This window comes from Amblyomma maculatum, chromosome 1, assembly GCF_055883805.1.
Source record: "Amblyomma maculatum isolate TAMU_Amacu chromosome 1, ASM5588380v1, whole genome shotgun sequence".
Classification (NCBI taxonomy): Eukaryota; Metazoa; Arthropoda; class Arachnida; order Ixodida; family Ixodidae; genus Amblyomma; species Amblyomma maculatum.
The window spans coordinates 396,568,314-396,591,223 of NC_139344.1; the positions used below are offsets into that span (position 1 = coordinate 396,568,314).

At 45.6% G+C, this 22,910-nt stretch overlaps 1 protein-coding gene across 2 annotated transcripts in view; it reads left to right on the plus strand.

Annotated features, from left to right (window-relative positions):
- The window catches only part of LOC146208638 (transketolase), a 39,592-nt gene extending 16,888 nt beyond the window's left edge, over positions 1–22,704 (plus strand). Inside the window, exons 1-11 of one of the 2 annotated variants that reach the window (XM_084595606.1) lie at positions 6,479–6,857; positions 7,857–7,974; positions 8,466–8,677; positions 9,749–9,940; positions 11,333–11,460; positions 15,567–15,766; positions 17,150–17,314; positions 17,694–17,850; positions 18,183–18,397; positions 20,417–20,633; positions 22,353–22,704. In XM_084595606.1, coding sequence (XP_084451732.1) covers positions 6,763–6,857; positions 7,857–7,974; positions 8,466–8,677; positions 9,749–9,940; positions 11,333–11,460; positions 15,567–15,766; positions 17,150–17,314; positions 17,694–17,850; positions 18,183–18,397; positions 20,417–20,633; positions 22,353–22,525 — 1,872 coding nt within the window. In that variant the 5' untranslated portion in view covers positions 6,479–6,762 and the 3' untranslated portion in view covers positions 22,526–22,704. Of the gene's footprint in view, positions 1–6,478; positions 6,858–7,856; positions 7,975–8,465; positions 8,678–9,748; positions 9,941–11,332; positions 11,461–15,566; positions 15,767–17,149; positions 17,315–17,693; positions 17,851–18,182; positions 18,398–20,416; positions 20,634–22,352 lie in introns of those variants that run through there. The other variant, XM_084595603.1, reaches the window with a different exon arrangement.
- Positions 22,705–22,910: the final 206 nt, after the last annotated feature.

Consider the following 22,910-nt stretch of genomic DNA (forward strand, 5'->3'; position numbering starts at 1 on the left):
CCCTTCTTTGTTTCTCTCTCATTCTACACTCCACTCGATCTTTGTGCCACTTTTAGCGTGTCTGCCCTCCGGGAGGCCGCTTGCTGCGTTTGCACGATTTCTTCTTTGCGCAAGTCGCTGCCGCGCGTGCTGCGCGCGCTTTCACTTCCGTCTCGCGAGACCTGAGGTCATTTTGAGGTTGAGGTCACACACACACACACACACACACACACACACACACACACACACACACACACACACACACACACACACACACACACACACACACACACACACACACACACACACACACACACACACACACACACACACACACACACACACACACACACACACACACACACACACACACACACACACACACACACACACACACACACACACACACACACACACACACACACACACACACACACACACACACACACACACACACACACACACACACACACACACACACACACACACACACACACACACACACACACACACACACACACACACACACACACACACACACACACACACACACACACACACACACACACACACACACACACACACACACACACACACACACACACACACACACACACACACACACACACACACACACACACACACACACACACACACACACACACACACACACACACACACACACACACACACACACACACACACACACACACACACACACACACACACACACACACACACACACACACACACACACACACACACACACACACACACACACACACACACACACACACACACACACACACACACACACACACACACACACACACACACACACACACACACACACACACACACACACACACACACACACACACACACACACACACACACACACACACACACACACACACACACACACACACAGAGAGAGAGAGAGAGAGAGAGACAGACAGAAGGTGCCAGGAAATCATTTTTCAGGGATGACAATGATAGGGCGAAGTTGTCCTCGCGTCCCTCTAATTCGTAAGGCACGCTGACGTCGAAATTGGAAAGGACTAAGCTAGTTCAGTGCCTTCTCTCGAAATGTGGCCTGTGAACACGGACGGCACAGCAGTACTCTGCACTCTTCACACCTGTCGGCAAGGTTGGAACACGACATATTCTCTATCCCCACTTTCACCAAAATAAAACGATATTCATCGGACACGTTGTGAAATTCAAATTAAATCAAATTCTTTATTTTCTTTGTACAGTATAAATGCGTGAAAAGGCTGCAATATATATATATATATATATATATATATATATATATATATATATATATATATATATTCTGCCCGTGGGAAAGCTGACTGGCTCGTAACCCGTCCATTCTGAGAGCCGCGGAAATTATACATTGAACACAGAAACGAGCTCACGGTACATAATACTTTAAGTAAACAGAACCAAATCTGTCGGCTACATGTCGCACAGGACTTCATGTCTGGGGAAATGATCCTTTCGCGCAACATATTAGACCATGCTCACCACAAAACAAATATTGCTCCAAATGAATGTCTAGCTCCTTGCTCACATGATGGTTTCAAACATATGCGGCTTCGAATTCTTCGGTAAGGGCTCGCCTCTCTGCATATGGAGCGCATACGCGCATTGTGTGATTCTCCGCGTTGTATATCAATTAGCCTTGGATGCTTTTCTGGAATAAAGTTGCAAGCCTATCAGTGGCGTAGCCAGAAATTTTTTTCGAGGGGGGCTGACGTCGCTGCTCAGCCTCCTCCGTATCGAGATACCTATCAACAACCTGTCACCTCTCAACTGCGCCATAAATTGTGCATACCCAGATGGAAATATTGCGCGGAAGAATAATACCGTCCGGGGCTTTCATTCCATCGAGTGTCCTGCGCATGTATTGTTTCAGACGAAAATCATTTGTTTAATTTATCAAATGCGGAACTAAAAATTCATCATAGCTAGTTTTCCAGCCGCACAATTAACATTAGTTCGAATACGGAGTCTTCCTGACGGACCCGCAGATGAAATGGTTGCTTGCACCCTCTCCAGTGTGCTTATAACTTTGATTATAATGCAGCACCTACACTCTAACAAACTGAAATGTTACGAACAGACGAGGACTCTCAGCAGACCACGTCGACATACTTTCCACCGGAGCATAAATAGCGGCTAAAAACACCGAGATTCAATGCGAACAAGAGACCCGAGAGGGAGAAGAGAGCGCGGCGTCAGAAGATAGAGTTTGGCCGGCGGAGGCTGTGCAGGTGGCGTCACGCTCCCCCCTAGTTTTTCTTTATTTCTCCACGCATCCCATCTCTGCGTGCTTTGTCAGCTCATCTGATAGTATGGCTGCTCTCCTTTCTTTGATCCAATGAACAATTTCAGAAAACTAAATGCATCTTTTTGGTTTTATTCGCGCCGAAATCTCTTTTTATAAGCGTGAAAAAGACATACTGGAGACAAAAGTCCAGATTGATTTCCGGCTCTGGTGGTTGTTTTGGTCTGCGGTGTATGACAGTACGAAAAAATTTCGTGGGGGGCTGAAGCCCCATAATCCCTCCCCCTGGCTACGCCCCTGAAGCCTATGTATGTATTTTTTCCCCCTCTGCGTCCGTTTCACGTTATAGTTCGAACATCCGGCTTTGCTGTCTTTCAAACTCTCAACCGGTCGATGCTAGAGCTCGCGCCCTTGGCCATGAGAAAAAGCCCCTTGCATATGCCGCCCTTCAGGCGCTGCTCGTCGAAGCGTACGCAGTGTATCTCATACGTCTATCTTGAGCGCGCCGCCTCGAAGAGTTTAGTCGCCTCACTTATCGCCGCAAATAGCGTGGTCGCCGCCTTATCTTCGCGCCGCGCCTCGCTCGAGTACAGCCTCCCATCTGAGCTAACGGCCATTTTCAGCTCGTGTATAGTATATATACAAACAGCTCGGGATTTCCTTTCACGTTCTGAAGGAGTTTGTACCCCGCTATCGTTTGACAATAATCGCTCCGTCTGACTCGTACAGACATTGGAGCAACACGTGGCAATGCATGCTGGCTTTGTTTACGTGTGCAACGCATTGCAAGTGTAAAACGCACGTCTTTTAACAACTTTCATTTCCTGTGTAAACTCAGTGCGATGTCAGTGCACGTTAAAGATTCCCCTTGCCCCGCCGCGGTGGTACAGTGGTAAGACTACTGTGCCGGAGTACCTGAGTTCGATCCCGACCGCCGGCGGCTGCGTTTCGATGGAGGCGAAACGAAATGGCGTCCAAGTGCTGTGCCGGAGTACCTGAGTTCGATCCCGACCGCCGGCGGCTGCGTTTCGATGGAGGCGAAACGAAATGGCGTCCATGTGCCGGAGTACCTGAGTTCGATCCCGACCGCCGGCGGCTGCGTTTCGATGGAGGCGAAACGAAATGGCGTCCATGTGCTAGTACCTGAGTTCGATCCCGACCGCCGGCGGCTGCGTTTCGATGGAGGCGAAACGCAGCCGCCGGCGGTCGGGATCGAACTCAGGTACTCCGGCACAGTAGTCTTACCACTGTACCACCGCGGCGGGGCAGTGCGATGTCAGTGCACGTTAAAGATCCCCAGGTGGTCGAAATTACCCCGTAGCCCTCCACTACGGCACCCCTTTCTCTCTTTCTGCTTTCACTCCCACCTTCTTTCCTTCCCTTACGGCGCGGTTCAGGTGTCCACAGAACAAGTGTGACAGATACTGCGCCTTTCATTTCCTGTCAACCAATTATTATTAAAGATTCCCAGGTGGTCGAAGTTAATACGAAGCACTACTGTACGGTGTCCCTCGCAGCCTCAGTCACTTCGCGTCTAAATACCATGTGCAGTACACCATACCATACCATACCGTCATCAGTTGTGCAGCCTAAGGTGGAAGAGAGAGAGGGTACCACTGTGGTGCCCATTCAGTCACCTTGAAGATATGACTGCATGGAACATAACATCATGATAAAGCATTTAACCAGCATGGAGGGCAGCTGTCTTGTTAAGGAATTAACCAACTTGAAAGCTGTCTTCCATGTTGGTTGATTGCTTTGTCTGAAGCAGCCTCCTCTTGATGCAGGAGGCCAACTCTCACTTTTCACAGTGCGATTATTTATAATTTTGATTTAAACGATTCTTCGGTTGTATGCTTACTGTGTGGCATCTGTAGGGACATCACTTCGTTTAAGAAAAAGGGTGGTTGGGAATAGTGATTGAGCTTGCGCATTTAGCGTTGTAATCGCTCCGCCATTTTGGGACAACCGCCGAGTGTGGACTCCAGGATGGAGAGATGGAAGTGAAAAAGAGTAAGGGCACTTCGGAAGAGATGTATAGCTTCCTCAGACCGCAACAGAAATATCTCTCTTTAAATCTGTGAAATACGTTATTAGGAATACGTGCTGGGTGTTTCCCTGTGTGGTTTTTGCATCACGTAACTTCCGCGAGTCACTGACCATATCGTCTGGTAAGCGCCGGCCAATTTTCGCTTTGGGTCCATGCCTTCATTGTGGGCACGCGCTTACTGCTCACGCCTCCTTGAGTGGCTGTCGGAAAGGATGGCGAAAATCATGCGAGCGGCGACAGTTTAGCGTCATCTCGCGTCGTTAACGTTTTCCCCGGTGCAGTTCCTCATTCGTTCGCCCCAGAGTGCTGGGTCGGCGAAACATCGTCAACCCGAATGACCAACGGAGCACGCTCGCCTCCCGGAGGCCGTGCACCGGCCTTGGAGCGCCGCGCCAGCTGGAGCAGTTTCGAAAGGAACGCCCCCAATGAAGTTATACGTTGCGGTTCCATGGCTTGGCGGTTTCGTGCTAGGCAAACAGGCGTGAATCGGAACAGCGTGAAGGTCCAGTCTTCAGCGCAGTTTTCTCGTGAGCTCTGTGTGGCCCGAACTGGTGACGAGGAATACTGGAGACAGACTTCCTACTGCATTGTGTGCACCAAGCAAAAAAGAAATTGCCGTGAAAGCAAAAGCTGAAAGTGTTGCTTGTACCTCGATAATTTGAGTTCGAAAGGGACACCGAGAATTCGTTCCAATTACTTTCCATTCGATTTAATACACGTAAAATTGGCAGGAGCGAAGAGGCAGTTCGAATAAACCGGGATTTCGAATTCAGCGAGTTTTCTTCTTTTTTTTTTTAATCAATATTGTCATTCACATTCTAAGACAACAGTTATGCTACACACGGGCTGTGATGCATGCTGGACTAATGGAGGACTAGGGATCAGTTGTCGACTACTTGCGGTGCTGAAATACCAATATTCAGCTGGTTTTCTTTTTTTTTGTTTTCTTTTCACCTTTGTCAAAACGCGGCATGATCTTCAGCAGCTGAGCACTTGTTAACCATTACAAAGGGTTAACATTATTTTAATGTGTTCCGGTATTGAATAAGCACCTTCTTACGTAGTGGTTATGCTGGCTACACGTGAAAGACTGACTGTCGAATCGCTCCATATGTACAGCTTGTTGGCTCTTTTTATGATAGGTTTTCACCGAGAGGCGAAGAATTAGGCTCACAGTGCAGATAGCTGTGACCCTTATGAGTGAGCAGTGCATGTTATCGTGACCAACGTACGCGGGGACATTTTGCTCGAGAGCCGGACGATGGGTTAATGCACAGCCTCGGTACAGCGCCAAGAACTTTGTACAGTGCGTGGATTTTGGCTCCTGAGAGCGGTCCTGACGTTGCGAACGTTGTCAGTGTTGTGTTGTCTCTGCTTTAAATGCTACGTCCTTTTCATATCGAATGTGCTTCCTGTACTGTGAGCATGCATTAGATGTTTTGTCATCACGAATACCAAAACGAGATAAACTGTCCGCACTTTCTGTTTCATAGCGTGAGGGCCACTGCGCGGAAGTGCAAACAGAATGCCTTCATTTGTCAAGATAAATGGGACTCGAAAACACATATTTAAATATGTGTTTTCGAGTCCCATTTATCCTGCTCACGTCTCATGTGACGTTGACAGCGCATACATGATATCCATTGGGACGCATATATGTCACTTTGGGACGTTAAATACTATATACAGTGCCATAAACCGTCTGATGTTACGTATGCTGTACAACTGCACTTCAGGACCCTACTACAACTTTGAAGTGCGTACACGCGTCATTGTGGTTTACTTATAAAACAAAACACCTCTCTATGCTAGAAATGGGCGTGTCGCGCGTACAAGGGAAAAGAAAAAAAGAAAAACAGGCGTAAATAAATCCGCTTTTTGATCTGAATGATAGCTCCAACGCCCCTTTCTCATCGCACAAGCAAACCGCACGTGTCGACAACCTGCCTGCTTCCCGCTAGGCAATGAACACAGGTCTCTTATTTTTATTTTTTATTTTATTATTATTTTTTTTTTTTTGCTCTGTCATTGTCGGCGGATGGCCGGTTCCGGCGGGGCGCGCCACCGTCAAGCCAGCCAATGTCACTACATCTACAGCCGCGAGCCGCCGAGAGCCCAGCAGCCGGCCAGCGCTTGTTCGCCATTGGGCGACGAGCTTTGCCGTCACGCTAGGCACCACCACCACGTGACGCCGGCAACGGTGTCTGATAAACCGGTGCTCCAGACAAAAGCCTCGATTTCCTCGTTGCCTCGCCGACATCGCCGGTTTAGTAGCTGCCCACGCCGTCGGTGTCTGTGGACGGTTTTTCCCAGCCGCTGCTCAACTGTTACCGCCGCTTTCGATTCCGTGCCCTTGAGAGCGGCCACCGGGCGGATTCACAGGTGTCCTAGCACAATTCAAGAAGCAGTCGCTGTTTAATTCGAGGAGGAAAAAAACATGCCGGAGGACGCGAAGACACTCCAGGAACTGCGGGATATCGCCACCAAGCTTCGCATCCTCAGCATTCAGGCTACCAATGCCTCGAACAGTGGGTTCGTGAATTTTTTTACCTGTGGAATTTTGTTTTCTGTCCCCTCTGCGTTGGGCTTCATTTCTCTCTCTCTCTCTCTCTGCGCCGCGCGTAGCGTGGCGTGAGCGAATTATGTCGAACCGTTTTTGCGGCATGCTCTTTTCTACTGGCTGGTTCGGTTTATTTCAAGATTGGCGCCAGTTGCGATACTCATTTGGGAGCGTTTCCGTTTGTAATAAATCACTCAGCAGTCATTAACTTATAGCTCATTTCTGCAAGAGCTGATAGCTTGGCGGTACGTCGCACATACCGGTGCACCGTAATTCTAGAGGCCCGTCGTCCGGACGGACGGCGGTCCGCACGTAGGTGCATTCCGTGTACTTTGCGTCCACTGTTGCCTTCATAAATGAGACCGGTGCGAAGGTCGCTTGGAATGGAAGGTTCTGCTCGACTGAGGGTCTGAGTTTGCCGAACGTGCATTTGAGTGTCAAAATGTCATAGTAAAGATGTCATAACGAGCCCGTCATTTTCTTTTATCGTTTGCTTTGGTGAAGTAATGGTGATTGGGCCCACAAAGCGGCAAAAGGGACATCTACGGTATTGCTCCCTTGGTCTGCCCCTTCCACTTTTTTTTTGGCTCGTTCTTGCTGAACTACAAGGAAATTGTGTTTGTTTTCATACTGTAGGGGCAGTTAGTGCCTTATCAGTTTACTGTTTTTATTATTTTGCTGCAATGCGCTATAGCATTTGTCATTTCAGGATTATAACCAAATCAAGCGCCTAAAAATGAGCAAAGGTTTAAAGAAATGCACCTTTTCTATGAGACGGCTGGTAACAATTGCTGCTAAGCCGGCAGTCAATATTTTTGGGCCTTCTTGCACCACTGGACTCGTTCCTGGGATACTTCAGCTTCCCCACGAATTTCCTCTGCCCTTTACCCCTTCCCGCCTGACGTTCCTGTGTGGCGAATTGATTTATTTTTCGTACTTGAAGCCAATTGCTGCTATTGGTTTATTTTCAGGCATCCAACATCATGCTGTTCTATGGCAGAGATCATGTCTGTGCTGTTTTTCAAGACCATGCGCTACCGACTGGATGCCCCTCGTGATCCCTCAAGCGATCGCCTAATTCTTTCAAAGGTGCGTCTGCAGTTATTTTGACCATTGGTCTTGACTATTAAGCGGGGTGCATGAAGCTTCTTTTTTTTCTTTCTAACCTTTTCTCTACTTGTCAAAGGTTTGCATTTTTCCTCTAAACTTGCTGCAAGCCTTGTTCTGTGCACAGTAGCACAGTAGTGTACAAGTGTTCTGTAACTGGGGCACAGCTTGCCTATTGCTGCCTGACTTGTAGAATGCTGCAGAATATGTGGTTTGAGCGCATGTGAAATGCATCAACCTTTAGAGATTTTGCTTTCGTGGATGAGGTTTTTCATTTTCTTTAAATGACTGGTGTTAGCAAACGTTAAACTCTAGGTAATTCTACCAAACTAGTTTCTTTACTTTCATGGCGTTGCCAAGCTTTGCAAGATGGTTTTCGGCTTCCAAGGTCAGTCTGTCAGTTTTGTCGTTATCTTGGCTTTACTGACTCTCTAGTAAAGTCACCCACCTGAAAATGCATGGCTTGCTTGCAGGGCCATGCGGCACCAATCCTATATGCTGCCTGGGCAGCAGCTGGGCTGTTTCCCGAAAAGGAACTGCTGAATCTCCGCAAAATTGACAACGACCTTGAAGGCCATCCTACTCCCCGACTCAACTTTGTGGATGTAGCAACGGGCTCCCTGGGCCAGGGTCTGAGCTGTGCTGCTGGCATGGCCTACACTGGCAAATATTTTGACAAGGCTAGGTAAGTGTCCACACCTAAATGCTTAAATACTAGTTTTCTTCGCTTTCAACAGCATCACATGGAGCATGCAGAGGTTGTGTTGAAGCAACCTCTACATACATAAAACAGCTTCAGTTGAGAAACAGTGCGCTTGCATAGTTCATACGCAAAATGTTTTTTTTGCTTTTGGCTTCATCATGTTTGTATATTATGTTTGCTTTATTGCTGAAAGCACTGCTTAGACGCCTGTTGTTTAATGAGTGGGATATAAGTCCAGGACATCCTGCAACTTGACACATAAAACTTGGCACTTGAGTAAAGGATATAGAAAGCATAGAAGCACACAGGAAAACAGCTTGGGCAATTCATGATCAACTGTGCATCAACTAGGCTCTAAAGTTATATGCCAAGGCCATATAACTGTGCACATAAGTAGAACAAGCAAGTGGATAAGAGTTGCACTCGGTGCAAATTATCAGTCTATCCTTCACGCATTGCTTCTTTCACCACAATATTCTGAATTCAGCAGTGGTATTTCTTGGTTTCGAGCAGTTACATTCGCAGATCTGTAATGTGTACTCCATAATTTTCACCAGTTCCATGCAGTGTGTTGTGCTCATGGTGTTGCATAATGCCCTATAGGGCTTCAATGTTCAGGTGTGACCGACATATTGGAGTTTGTTTCGGCATGTTTTGTTAAGAAAATGTAACTATTTCTTTACAGTATATTGTTTAGATGCAAACACACTAGTGGTATTTTCTGCTAGAATTGATAGTTAATGCTTGAGAGGGCAATTTTCATAACATTGACTTGGACTAAGTCTTGTTTGGCAACTCTTCATCTACTATGAGGAACAAATATGTCGTCGAATATTTTGTGATATTCTCTTTTCGTAAATGTAATGGATATCAAAGCCTAGGTTAGTCAGTGCTTTTAAAGTTTATTTTGATGCTTTAAAACTTAGTTGGGTGAGTATACTTGTAAGAATTTTCATGGAGTGATTCAGGTAGTGCTTATTTGGGCTGCCTCTCCAGTGTATGCTTCTGTCTTATTCAATAAGTGGATTCGCAATTTTGAGCTTCCTTGCCCAGCTACCGAGTCTACTGCATCATTGGCGATGGTGAATCTGCTGAAGGTTCTATTTGGGAGGCCCTGTCCTTTGCGGGCCATTACAAGTTGGACAACTTGGTGGCCATCTTCGACATCAACCGGCTGGGCCAGAGTGAGCCAACCGCTTTCCAGCATCAGATGGAGGTTTACAAGACCAGGCTCGAATCTTTTGGGTATGTATTATCTATGCTCACAGGTGTTCCAAAGGCTTATGCTTGGTCCTCTTCTATATTAGTTTTATGTATTACCCTCATATTTTCTCCTTATTATCTGCACAGCTTAGTCGTGTGAAAATGAGTCTGTAGAGCGTAGTAATTTGGAGATCACTTTTCGAGATTGCGCCCTACTGTTTCACTGGTGTAATGGGGCTGCTGTTCAAAGGGCTAATTTTCTTAAAGCAGGCAGTGGTAGCTGTTGCGAAATGTTTGTCCTCTCCGGTTTCAAGATATTGCATCTTCCTCGTTCAGTGTGGCAGGATCTTGCTGATGCCGCTTTGCTTTGTAGGTTTCAAGGATTGCCAGCATTTTAAAAAGGCCTGAACTTCCGTGGTATGTTTCCATGTGCAATATAAATGCTGTGTATGAGAGTGCAATCGCAGTGCAATGCACCAGCTTACATTAGTGCAACTAGCTTTCATTCTGTGTATGCTGAGAGCCGTTTACTTAGGCTTTGTGATGATCACTGATTTCAGGGACCACCATATTTATATCTCGCTGGCACACAGTGCAGTTCACTTATAACAATATTGAAGGAAACCAGAAAATTCAATCGTTGTAACCGATTATCGTTGTATCTGAACCGGCGAAAAAAAGGAAAACAAAGAAAAAAAACACCCCACATATTCTATATAACAATCACTGTGAGCAACGCTTCCAGTGGCGCATATGCTGGCAGCAGTCCTTTTTGCGTGCACGAAACCAATCGGTGACTTGAACTCATCCCTAGCTTTGAAGATCTATAAAATCATAGGGTGAATGCCCGTATTCATTCGCGAGGCTTCCAACCTTCAAACCCTGCCAGAAATTTCTAATCTTGCTACGATCTGCGATGAAGATACAACTCCACCCTTTGCGTGGCTAGGCAGCGACTGTGATGATGATGATAGTGCTTGTTTCCTAACCGAATGTCTCCACGCTGTTCCGTTGTAGCCGCTTATTTAGCTTTCCACGTCATTCTCTTCTTGGCATTTTATTTTTATCAAGCATTCAAATTTTAGGGGTAAAGATCTACCTGAAGGCTATCGTTGTATCCAATATACCGCTGATAACCGATCGTTATATCTGGTTTATTTTTGCATAGGTGCTGATAATGCTCAATAATTTGATAGTTATAAGCAATATAGTGTTATATCTAGTATCATTATAAGTGGACTGCACTGTAGTTTAATGTTGTTCCTGCTGCAGCATGTTCACCTCATGGTCATCTGAAGGCTATAGTATTTTTAAATCTCTCTCTCCTTTTTTGATGCTGCCCCCCCCCCCCCCCCCTCCCTTTTTTTTATGGGCTGTAACATGTGTGCTGAACTGAGTCAACAACCTTTGTTAACATTCTTTGATCCTATGCAGCTTTAACACGTACGTCATTGATGGCCACGATGTTGAGTCATTGTGCAAGGCCTTCTCTGATGCCGCCAATGTCAAAAACAAGCCCACTGCTGTCATTTGCAAGACCTACAAGGGCAAAGGCCTTGCAGGTATGTTGGACACTGCCACGGAGGAAACTGTCTTTCTTCTTCCGTGAAGGAAACTGTCCTTGTTGCTTGAAAAGTTCAGTGAGGAGAGTCAGTCTCATTTAAATCCAGGCTTTGAGGGCTCAATATGGTTTTGAGACAGAGCTGCTGGGTCTGTAAAGCCTGTAAAGTATAGCCAGAAGGAGCTACAATGAAATGCTTAATAACAGAATGATGGATCTAATAGAGGAATAGCTATGAAGATGAAAAAGTATGGCACTCCACCTTGTACGCGGCCTGACTAATAAGATGCTAACAGGGACAAGTGCTGATGGAAGGCACATACTGCCTACAGCGTGTCACTCTAGGTCAACTCCGCATGCATGTGTAAGCACCTGCATATACGTCGACCTCATTTCTTTCCAATTTCAGGTGGTATTTTTCTAAAGAGAAGCCAATATGCATGTAGCATAATGCAGTAGTCTACGGTGGTGCCAGCACACACAGTTGCCCCAGTTTTCAGTGCTCTTATACTGCGGTAGGTCAGCCTGTTGGCATGTGACAACAGCAGCCAGGCTCCCCTGCAGCTCTAACAAAGCAAATACAGCAAATAGCAGTCGCCCTTAGTCTTCGTTGTCATGAAGTAAACTACAGACTTGTACTTGCCAATTTTGCAACTCGTCAGTTTTCAAAGCAGATTTGGTCGCACAGTCTGATGCGAAGGGTGGGTGGAGTTCTCGGCATTTGAGAGCCCCTTTTTTGCCCTGCACTGCAACGCACCTTTCCATCTGACTTTGAGCGACTTTAAATTGGTTTCGAATACTTTTGGAACTTGTAACTTGCTGCCATCTATACTCTTCGACATGAATGCATTTGTCGCATGTCTTTATTTGCCTGTGTGCCATCAAATCTAAAACACAATGGTTTGGCATGGGCTTCTTTGTTGCTTTTATGATGACCCTAAAATTCTACGGGGAATTAACTTCTGTGGACAAGTACAGTAGGCTCTCATTATTTCAAACTCGAAGGGACCCCAGGATTTTTGTTAGAATTATCCAAAGTTTGGATTATAGGAAGTTCTCGCATATGTCTCCGAGCAAGATTACAGTGCACATTATAATTAAGTATCCACTTAAATCACATTTTAAGCCCTTCTACTTTTTTATTACACAATAAAAACAGAGGTGAAGGATCCAGAACAAGTTTATTGGAAATCTATGGCTGACTAGACCATTTAAAGAAATCGTGAATTGTTGATTGCTTATTTTTTACATGTGCATTCAGAAGTTCTCTATTCCAATAAGAGCAGCCAGTTCTTTTTCAGTATTTTCTGCTGTAATCAAATTTCTGGACCCTGGCAAGGTAGTTGAAGGCTTGTGCTGCTGTCGCAGAGGATTGCTCTTCAGATTCCTCCTTCACTTTCGCTGCTGTACTGTGCTGGCAGCGCCTCGGCTGCCAAGTCGTCCAGAGTGTCTTCTCTGCACACACAGAGGTTATCGTCAACAGCTGCAAATTCACTGAGGTCAGCAGCTATGTTGTGTGCTTGGAGGGCAGAAAGCACTAGCCCTGCATCATCGCTCTCCATTTGGAGGCAGTCTTCATTTTCATTTTAAGTGCAGTATCATTGCTGTAGCCTGGTATGCGGAAGGCATGCTGGAAGCAGTTCCATATCGTTGCGGGCGTTACTGCACTCTGTGTGTCAGCTAGCATTCCCACAGACGACAGCAATGTTATGCTGTACAACATGGAATTGTCCATGCATATTAGCATCCTCCCAAGGAGTAGCTTCCTGTAGTTTGTCTTCAGACATTTGATCACCCCCTGATCCAGGGTCTGGAGAGCAGTTGTTTAGAGGGAGGAATTCAAGACTAATTGCCTCCAGGCCCTCCACATCAGCGTGAGCGGGACAGTTGTCGACAATCATCAGCACTTCTTTTATCACGCTTGAACACCACACAGTTTCCGCAACCACTCTTCAAGCACAGATTGCGTCATCCACGCACGTGAATTTGCTGCATATGAAACGGGTAGAGTTCGGACGCCTTTAAAGCACCTCGGGTGCTTTGATTTGCCCACAACGAAAAGTTCGGGCTTGTGGCTACCATCCATATTGACACAAACCATGACTGTAAGTCGCTCCTTGCTCAGCTTACCGCCAGTACAACGTTCCCCCCTTGCGACACAATATTTGCTGAGGCAGGCGCTTGAAGAATAGTCCCATTTCATCAGCATTATAAATATCAGCCGGGGAGTATTCAAGCAGTAGGCTCTGAAGACGCGTCTGCTGCCAGTCAATAGTAAACGCTTCATTCACCGCTGCTGTTTCTCCGCTTAGTTTTGAAAGCGAGGTCATGTTGCTCCTTGAATTGCGACACCCATCCATCACTACATTTGAAATCGTCAATTCCAAAGCGCACAGATAGTTCTTCGGCCTTCTCTCACAATATTGGTCCACTTACTGGTAGATTGGAGCTCCAAGCGCGTTTAAGCCAATGGAGAACCGCCTTCCCAAGCTCGGGATGCTCCGCCTTCCTAAGCCTTTTTCTGTCAGGAGCGAAGCGACTTGCGTTGTTTCGCAGCTTGTCTTTTGCTTTCACAATCATTGTCGGCATACTTTTCGTTATCCCATACTTCAATGCCACAGCGGTCTTCTTCGTTCCAGCCTCAACTTCTTCTATGGCTGCCAGTTTTTCTTTCACAGAGAGCGTCCGATACTTGCCCTCAACACTTCCCGCGATACTTTTCGCTGATGCGAAAGTGACACTACTCGCGTCATTTTCGCATCCTTTTCTTTTCTCTCTCCTGCAGTCTTGAGAATTTTTACGAGCGCAGGCAGACAGTCATCTTTTCCACAAGTTTGGAGGGTTAAGTGTTGTTTTCATTTCGAATTTTCTCCATTGAACTGGCTAGTGGTAGTGAAATGTAAGTGAGATTTCGGTGCTCATTAAAGAGCCCAATGTAATTAAAATTATTTGGAACCCTCCTATGCAGAATCTCTCGTGATAAGTCACTTTGGGACATTAAACCCAACAAACTACACCATCGTAGAAACAGCGTAGCAGGCCTTTTACTATAATGGTATTGCAGCAATGCAATGATATTGGTAATGAATACACATGCTGTGATGGAGTCGTCAAGGTGCTGGTATGTTTCTGAGCTCTCGTGAAGTTCCTACAATTAAGACAACTTCGCTATCACTACTGCAGAATTTAGGCATCAATGAATTATATGGAACATTTGGTTTGGTATCAGTCTTGATGAGTGCTGGGCAGAACACTATCATAACTATTGCACCCATCAGTCTTTGCAAGCAGCTACTTATTAGTTCTCTTTATCGTGGATAGCTTTCTGTGGCTCTGCATCAGTCTAGGTGGGAAACTCTAGACTGGCTTTAGTCCTCGGGCTTTGAGAAGTGACCGCCATCACCCCTTTCCGTATCCTCCCCTTCACCCTTCCACTCCCTTCTCAGAACAGCTAACAACCCACTCACTGTCGCATAGGGACAAAGGCCTGCCTCCTTTTCCATCCAGCATAGACTTTGCTGCAGAGCCACTGAAACTTGCCACCTGGGAATGCAGTATGGTGCCCTTTTATTTGTGCCAGGCAGCATGTCTGTTGGTAAACTAGCTCATAAACTGCTATGCAACAATTGGAGGACACAAAGTTTCTTTGATTTCGGTGGGACAAGTCAGAGTAGCTAGCTTTTTTGCATGAAATTGGCTAATCAAGTGCGACTGCATGAAGGTGGGTGCCAGTTTCAAACTCCTGAAGTAAAGTTGTGCTGGGCATCCAGGTTTGCAACTCTTACACATAGGTGTCAAGGAAGTCTCTGCTTAAATGAAACAATTGTGCCATGGTGTAATCATAATTAAAAGCAGCATGGAGTCAAAACAACATTAATCCTCACAAACTCTAATTTTATTATATACGAACAGCATTGGAACACTGTCATCACTCCTGCCTTGAATTTAACTTGGCACCGGGATCTTCACGGCAGTGTGACATCACTGATTATAATTTCGCTGCAGTTTTGGGCAGGGCCATTGGCACGTGCTTCAAGGTATCGTCGAGCAATAAATAGTGGCCTCCTGTGGCCGCGTGTTGTTAATGTAGAACACATTCTGTGGCAGGCATCGAAGATGCTGAGAACTGGCATGGCAAGCCACTAGGTGACAAAGCTGCGGCCGCAATTGAAGCCCTAGAGAAGCAGATGGTGAACAAGGGACCGTGGAAGCTGGCACCCCAGAGGCCAGAGAAGGAGGATGCACCCAAAGTCGACCTCTCCAACATCCGCCTCTCTGAACCTCCCAACTACAAGATTGGAGACAAGGTGATGCATCTTAGTATGACTCCCATTCATTGACCCTAAATCCAAGCAGTTTGAACGATGGAGAGAGTCTGGCTGTTTAAATGCAGTTTGGCTAGACAGAGAAATAAAGGAATGCACTAATGTTCAGCCATGTGGGAAGACAACTTGTGACTATTAGTAAGGCTTCTTTGGAGATGATGTTGGTGATATTTGTGAGCTGAAAGTGTCTGCATTGTTGCTTCCCAGGGTAACGACCATGTAGACATGCAGGCTCTATTCTTGTCTTGCATCTCTAGCATGATTACTTGGGCTTCCATGCTCAAACTGTAGTTACTAGCTTCTATCAGAGTTCTATTTTTGCTCATAGCATGCTCATATGGCCCCTCACTGGCTAAAGACGTTGTGTAGTGTTGTACACTGATTAGCGGAATTAATTTCTAGTCTCGACTCGCGAAGCACGGAACTTCATAAAATTAAGATCGTCAGTTTCTTAGTATCTCTTCTTGGGCTAAATTTACACTGTGCACTACATACAGGTGACCTAGCTAATCCTTAACTTATACACATTTAGCTCCAATAGCAGACATGAAATATAACCACCTGCAACGGTTTTGCTCTTGATCGGCTTCTCAGCCAATTAATGCCAATAGGGCTATGCTCGCGGACAGCTTTTCCAGCCTAGCTTCTGTTGCGGAGCCAGGAAAAGAAAGGACTCATTTTTGTCAGTCATGGCATTTATTGTTCAATTTAGGAGTGTTGTGAGATAAAGGGTGGAGTTGAATGAGGTAGCCCATTCTCTATGGGACTGGACAAAGACCAGTCTCCTTCCCTTGCTTGCCTAGCCATCGCTGTAAAGCCACAAAATTCCATGAATGCCAGGTTCGCAAAATCAATTTTTACTCGTGCGAAGGCAACTTATCGAGAGATATAGGGCAGCAGTGGTTGTACAATCTGAAAGTTAATCGGCAATTCGGGAGAGTTGCCAGGTACGGATACTCAAATTTTGTTTTCACCCCTCGGAGCATGCATTACTATTTCTAAGACCTGCTGGGCATTAAGGGAAATGCCAAGCTGGTAGTAGTGATAAACTTTATTTTATATAGGCCAGCGCCTTCTTTAGGCCTTTGGTGTAACTTGAGAATGCTACGTATTGAATACTTTTTTAGCTGCAATGAAGTTAAAGGAGGTAACCGATGCTTCGGTGAAGCACAGTACGGTGCTTATAGTTGAGGCAAGGCCTGTGGCACTGCTGTAAAAACTCAACATGCGGATACTTGAAACGTACAACAGCAGTTATGTGCAGGGTAGTTGTAATTGGAGACTATATTTTTCGGCTTTCAGTGCCAGAACTCCTTGCTGTCATAATTGTCTGCCTCATTTTTCTGGTGCCACTTTGTGCTGCAGGTTGCAACCAGGCTTGCCTACGGCACAGCCCTGGCCAAGCTGGGTACCAACAACAGTAGAGTTGTGGCAATGGATGGCGACACCAAGAACTCGACGTATTCGGACAAGTTCAAGAAGGCCCATCCAGATCGATTCATTGAGTGCTTCATTGCTGAGCAAAACCTGGTGAGTGACGAGACTCCTCTAGTAAGCCCTCTGTAATGAAACTAATAGTACCTGAATGCATCTCAAAATCTGATGTTGATACCAATGATGTTGTTGAGACAAACGTGCCAGAAAGTTCTGTTTGCTTTCTGATGACACGAAGTTGCAAACAGTCCAGTAAGGCTTTAGCCTTAATAAAGCAAATAACAATGAGATTGGGATGAGTTAAGCAGAAATTTCTGTTTTGGGAAGCCACAACACTGCAAGGGACTTGGTGCCATGACATCTTGTTCAATCCTTGCACATCTTGTCGTTTGCAGAAAATCTTGCTTCGGTAAGCCTGTGAGGTAGAGGGAACAGTTGTCATCGCTTACATGCCCACTCAATGTTGTGCCTGCAGGTTGGTGTGGCCATTGGTTGTGGATGCCGAGGAAGGACTGTCCCTTTTGCAAGTACCTTCGCAGCATTCTTCACTCGTGCCTTCGACCAGCTACGAATGGGCGCAATCTCTCAGGCCAACATCAAGTGTGCCGGTTCCCATGCTGGCATCTCTATTGGTATGCTTTTTCTACTTCAAGAGTCGATCATGTCATGACTTAGTTTGCTGGAGAAAAATTGGGGTAAGAGGTGGGGTTGAGGTTACATGAGTGCATTAGGAATTTGTTAGACAGAGCAGAAAACTGGAATGTCATTGCATCCTCTTGCTGGAAAGTTGGTGTTGCGAATTGCGTTCTGAATCCATGTTTTAACTATGAAGTGATATTTCTGTTGACTCTGCTTAAGGCTTGCTACAAAGATTGCTCGTTGTTCTTGTTTCATCTGTCCTGTTGGGGACTTTATCCTGCTGTGCAGCGTTTTTTACACTTTGTTCTCTTTTCCGGTTAACCAGGTGAAGATGGGCCATCCCAGATGGCATTGGAAGACCTTGCCATGTTTAGGACTATTCCTGGCTGCGTGGTCTTCTATCCAAGCGATGCAGTGTCCTGTGAGCGCGCCTGTGAACTGGCGGCCAACTACAAGGGCATAGTGTTCATCCGGACGTCACGCCCCAACACGGCAGTCATCTACCCGAACAATGAAAATTTCGAGATCGGAATGAGCAAGGTAACAATTTGTGCGAGTATTATTCTGCAATGTGACATCAGGATTGCCATGGGTGCTGTGTTCCCTTTTTAGATGTCTTGATGTGATGCCGCATCCATTTTCCATCGGTGTTTCTGCCTGCTGACTGCAATAACTAAAATGGTTATGAAATGTTCAGGGGTTCAACAGCTGCGTCATAAGCGTGAAATGTTTTGAATTTGTGCAATGCTGTGCCAAAATGCCCTGACCAGCCGCAAAAGTTTGCCATACTTGGGGAGAACTTTCTGTGGCCATAATATGGCCAGTCACGACGCTTCAGACACTGCTGCGCGCATCACTGGCCTTTTAGTTTTATATTGAGATGACTTCACACCGTTCTAACGCCTACTCATATTTCTCTTGCATCCATGTGCCTCTTTCGCTCTTAGAGTATGCTGAACCCGTTACGGTTTGAGGATGCTTCATCGCACTGCTCACAGTTCATGCCGTGAAAAATCCCCGTAACGCAAAGGGGAGTTTGCAACGAGACACCATTGATACTGCGTCACATTGCGAGAAGGGCTGTGGTGGTACTTATTATTTTGGGGCACTGTTCCAACACTACACTGAATGATCTTAATGGATGTACCTCTAGTTTTTTTATGTGGCTTGTGCCAACGTAAGTTCAGGTGGTACATGGGAAATTTATTCTGTGTAGCAGCAGGTCGGGAAATGCGCAGCAGCCTTAAATTTTGAATTCAGTTAGTTTTCTTTGCTTACAACTTGCTTTCTTACCTGCTTTCGGCATTTGCCCTTCTCCCTTTTGGTTGCTGCTTTTTGTTTGCTTTTGAATCAGCATTTTTTGTTTTACTTTTGTACTGCGCGCTTTTGGGGACAGACTGATCACAGTCATGTCTTCGAATTTGGCTCTTTTGGAGCGGTCCTTGCACGACACAAGCTGTAGATTTTGCAGGCAGTAAAATATTCTTGTATGAGTCTTTCGAGCAATTAAGATAAGGTCCAGTGATCAAGATTGTCAAACCATGTTAGATGTTAGATCCCCAAAGTTTGAAAAATTAACCTCCTCTGTTTTATGTCTCAAATTCCCTTTTTTGTGTGTGTGCTAGCATTCCTTGAAGTACAAGACACTCATTTACAAAAAATATGCACTCGCCAGATTCTGACGAAATATACTAAGCGCTGGTGATATGTGGCTCTTCCTAGATTTGCTTTGAATCACATTCATACAATTGCTACAATTCCTATTTCAGCTGTTGCACCCCTGAATGTTGGAACAGGACATATCTGTGGGAGCTTTGGACTTCACATGATACGCTATTCCGTTTTTGTCATTTCTAGTAAAAAGCTTGTGAATTTCCGGCCTCTGTTTGTGCTGCATTTCGTCGCATATTGGTGTTAAAAAGTCTTGGTTGGAACTCTGTTGTATGCTTTTTTTATTAAGAGGATTGTGCCACGGTTAATTGGTAAAAAGGCGTGCATTTGGTGCTCGTGCACTAAGGACGTACATGCCACTTCCTTCGCTTCCACATGCTATGTGAGCACTTTAGTGCTTGAGCTTCTTCTAGGCACATCACAAATATCACTGCAATATGGTGGAGCTGCGCGGCCTCGAAGAAACTCTATTTGGCCAAGAATCAGATTTAAAACATAGGCTAGGTGCCCTCTCGATCCCAGTGTTTGAGGAGCACGGGATTTGGGGTTGGGCATTCATTATCACTGGTGTCGAGAAATAATTTTTTCTTCGGCCGAGTGATATTGTACGCATGGACATGCGTACCATAAAATTACATGCAGTGATCTGACTACTTTGAAAAGACAAGCCGTGGTTTAAATATGGCCAGCTTACCTCTTTACAGTATGGCACCAGTCAAACATCAGTACTGTTGAGCTCTATTTCATGCATCTCTCATCAGCAACAACTCAGTGTTTCCATCTGTAGGATTCCAGGCACGGATGCAAGTGTCAAGAACCCCAGTCATTTTGGGGTTTAATGCTTCCATTCAGAGCGCTGAAATCTCATCAAAGTTGGTACTCTTGCAGGTGGTGCTTAAGAGTGGTGCTGACAAAGCCCTGGTGATTGGTGCTGGTGTCACCCTCCATGAAGCTCTGAGTGCAGCAGAGACCCTCAAGAAGAGCAACATCAATGTGAGGGTGCTAGACATCTTCTGCCTGAAACCCCTTGACGAAAAGACCATTGTTGCAAATGCCAAGGAGTGCGGGGGCCGCATTGTTGTGGTTGAAGACCATTATCCTGAAGGTGAGTATTGGCAGTCTTTTCACACGTCCGATGTTTACCCCCACCGCGGTGCTACAGTGGTTAGGGCACTTAGACTACCGTGCCCAAGGATGTGGGATCGAACCCCAGCCGCAGCGGCCGCTTTTCGATGCAGGCGAAAAGCAAGGCATTCATGTACTTTGAGATGTCAGTGCACGTTAAAAAAATAAAAATGAAACAGGTATAATAATTTCCAGAGCCCTCCACTATGGAGTCTCTCATAGCCAGAGCCACTTTGGGACGACCCCACAAAGCAAACCATGAAGCAGTCCAGACTGGAGGCTCGTCACCAGCAGCAGATGTGGGAAGGTTCTTCTGCACACTGATAGTCATTCAGTTCTGGTTTGTTTCAAATTGCCTCTTCCACTGTGAGACATGCTCACTTCGCATCCGCACATTGTGCCGAATGCAGAATGCTCACTTTTTCTCAATGTCACAAACGGTGAAATTTAGAAGTATAAAATTGCAAAAAGTATTCGGAATAGATCTGCCTGGTCACTTTATTCGGTCTTCTTTTTTTTTTATCGCTGGGTTAAGATACTTGCACAGCATGACTTCAATGTATGACTCGACAATGTTGCTGTCATTATTCGCACCAGCTTAGTTTTCTTGGGTGACATCAGGCTTGAATAGTTGTGCAGTTGTGCATCGATACTCAGCCACGAATAGGTACATTCGGTTATTTATATGGGTGTTGAACAGCATGCTGGATGATGTCTCAAATCTTGCGTTTTCGATGATACGGCATGGTAAAGGTGTTCAGTTTTATTGGTGTTGAGCACATCCCAGCTTGTTTTACTGCTTTTATGACTTTATAATGCAGGGTGGAGTGACGAAGCTGTAAATAGGGCTGGGAGACACTTTATTATCTGTAATGCCCTAATATGCAGAAGACTAAGGTAATGTTCAACAGCCTCGGGAAGGAACAGCAGTTTACATTAGGCAGCGAAGTACTCGAAGTAGTAGGCGATTATGTCTACTTAGGACAGGTAGTAACCGCAGATCCGGACCATGAAAAGGAAATAACAAGAAGAATAAGATTAGGATGGAGCGCATTTGGCAAGCACTCGCAGATTATGACTAGCAGCTTACCGGTATCGCTCAAAAGGAAAGTATACAACAGTTGCATCTTACTCACCTATGGGGCTGAACCGTGGAGGTTAATCAAGAGAGTTCTACTTAAGTTGAGGACAACCCAGATGGCTATGGAACGAAAAATGGTAGGGGTAACATTAAGAGATAGGAAGCGTGTAGAGTGGGTCAGAGAAATAACTCAAGTTACCGACATTCTAGTGGAAATTAAGAAGAAATGGGCATGGGCAGGACATGTAGTGCGAAGAGAGGATAACCGATGGTCGCTTAGGGTAACAAACTGGATTCCAAGAGAAGGAAAGCGTAGCAGAGGGTGGCAGAAAGTTAGGTGGGTGGATGAGGTTAAGAAGTTCGCGGGGGTCAAGTGGATGCAGCTAGCACAGAACCGGGTTAAGTGGAGAAATATGGGAGAGGCCTTCGCCCTGCAGTGGGTATAGTCAGGCTGATGATGATGATGAATGCCCTAATCATATTTTGATGGCAGCACTGCCCTCTTTCGTAAGCAAGCATTCATCAAATGCAGCAGTTGCGGGTATTGATGGGTAGGACTGTATTCTCTATAGTTTCCTAGCGATGTCTGTAGCTGATTAGTCTTTTTTTTTTTTCTAGGTGGCATTGGGGATGCTGTGAGTTCAGCTGTGGCCCAAGAGAAGAACATTGTAGTGAAACATTTGGCAGTGCGTGGAATCCCTCGGAGTGGTCCATCGGCCGCACTGATGAACATGTTTGGAATTGATGCTGAGCACATTGTCAAGGCTGTTCACGAGGTTCTGAAGCTTTAGACACTTCAAAGGCTTGAGTCAATTTCATCTAAATTCCGCTTGGCACTAGCTTGAATCTTCCTGACTGCATTAAAATAACCTATTTGCTTGTTGCTGTGTTTCCAATTTATATTTTTTAATCAGACCTTTGTCTGTGTAAGTCTGAAATGTATATTGCTTATTAAAGTGTTCATTTTTTTCACTTTCCTGCCATTCTTCATTCCTGACCTACTAGTCATTCAATCGGCGTTGGTGCCAGATTCTGATGCATACCTTCTTGATTTTTTTATTCACAAAAATCTAAGAGCATAACTGCTGAGTCTTGTTTTGGGAGTCTTGGGTTTTATGTTCATCTGAAATGCTTATGCAGATGGGTGAGCGTAAGGATAGGGCAATTGGTGTATAC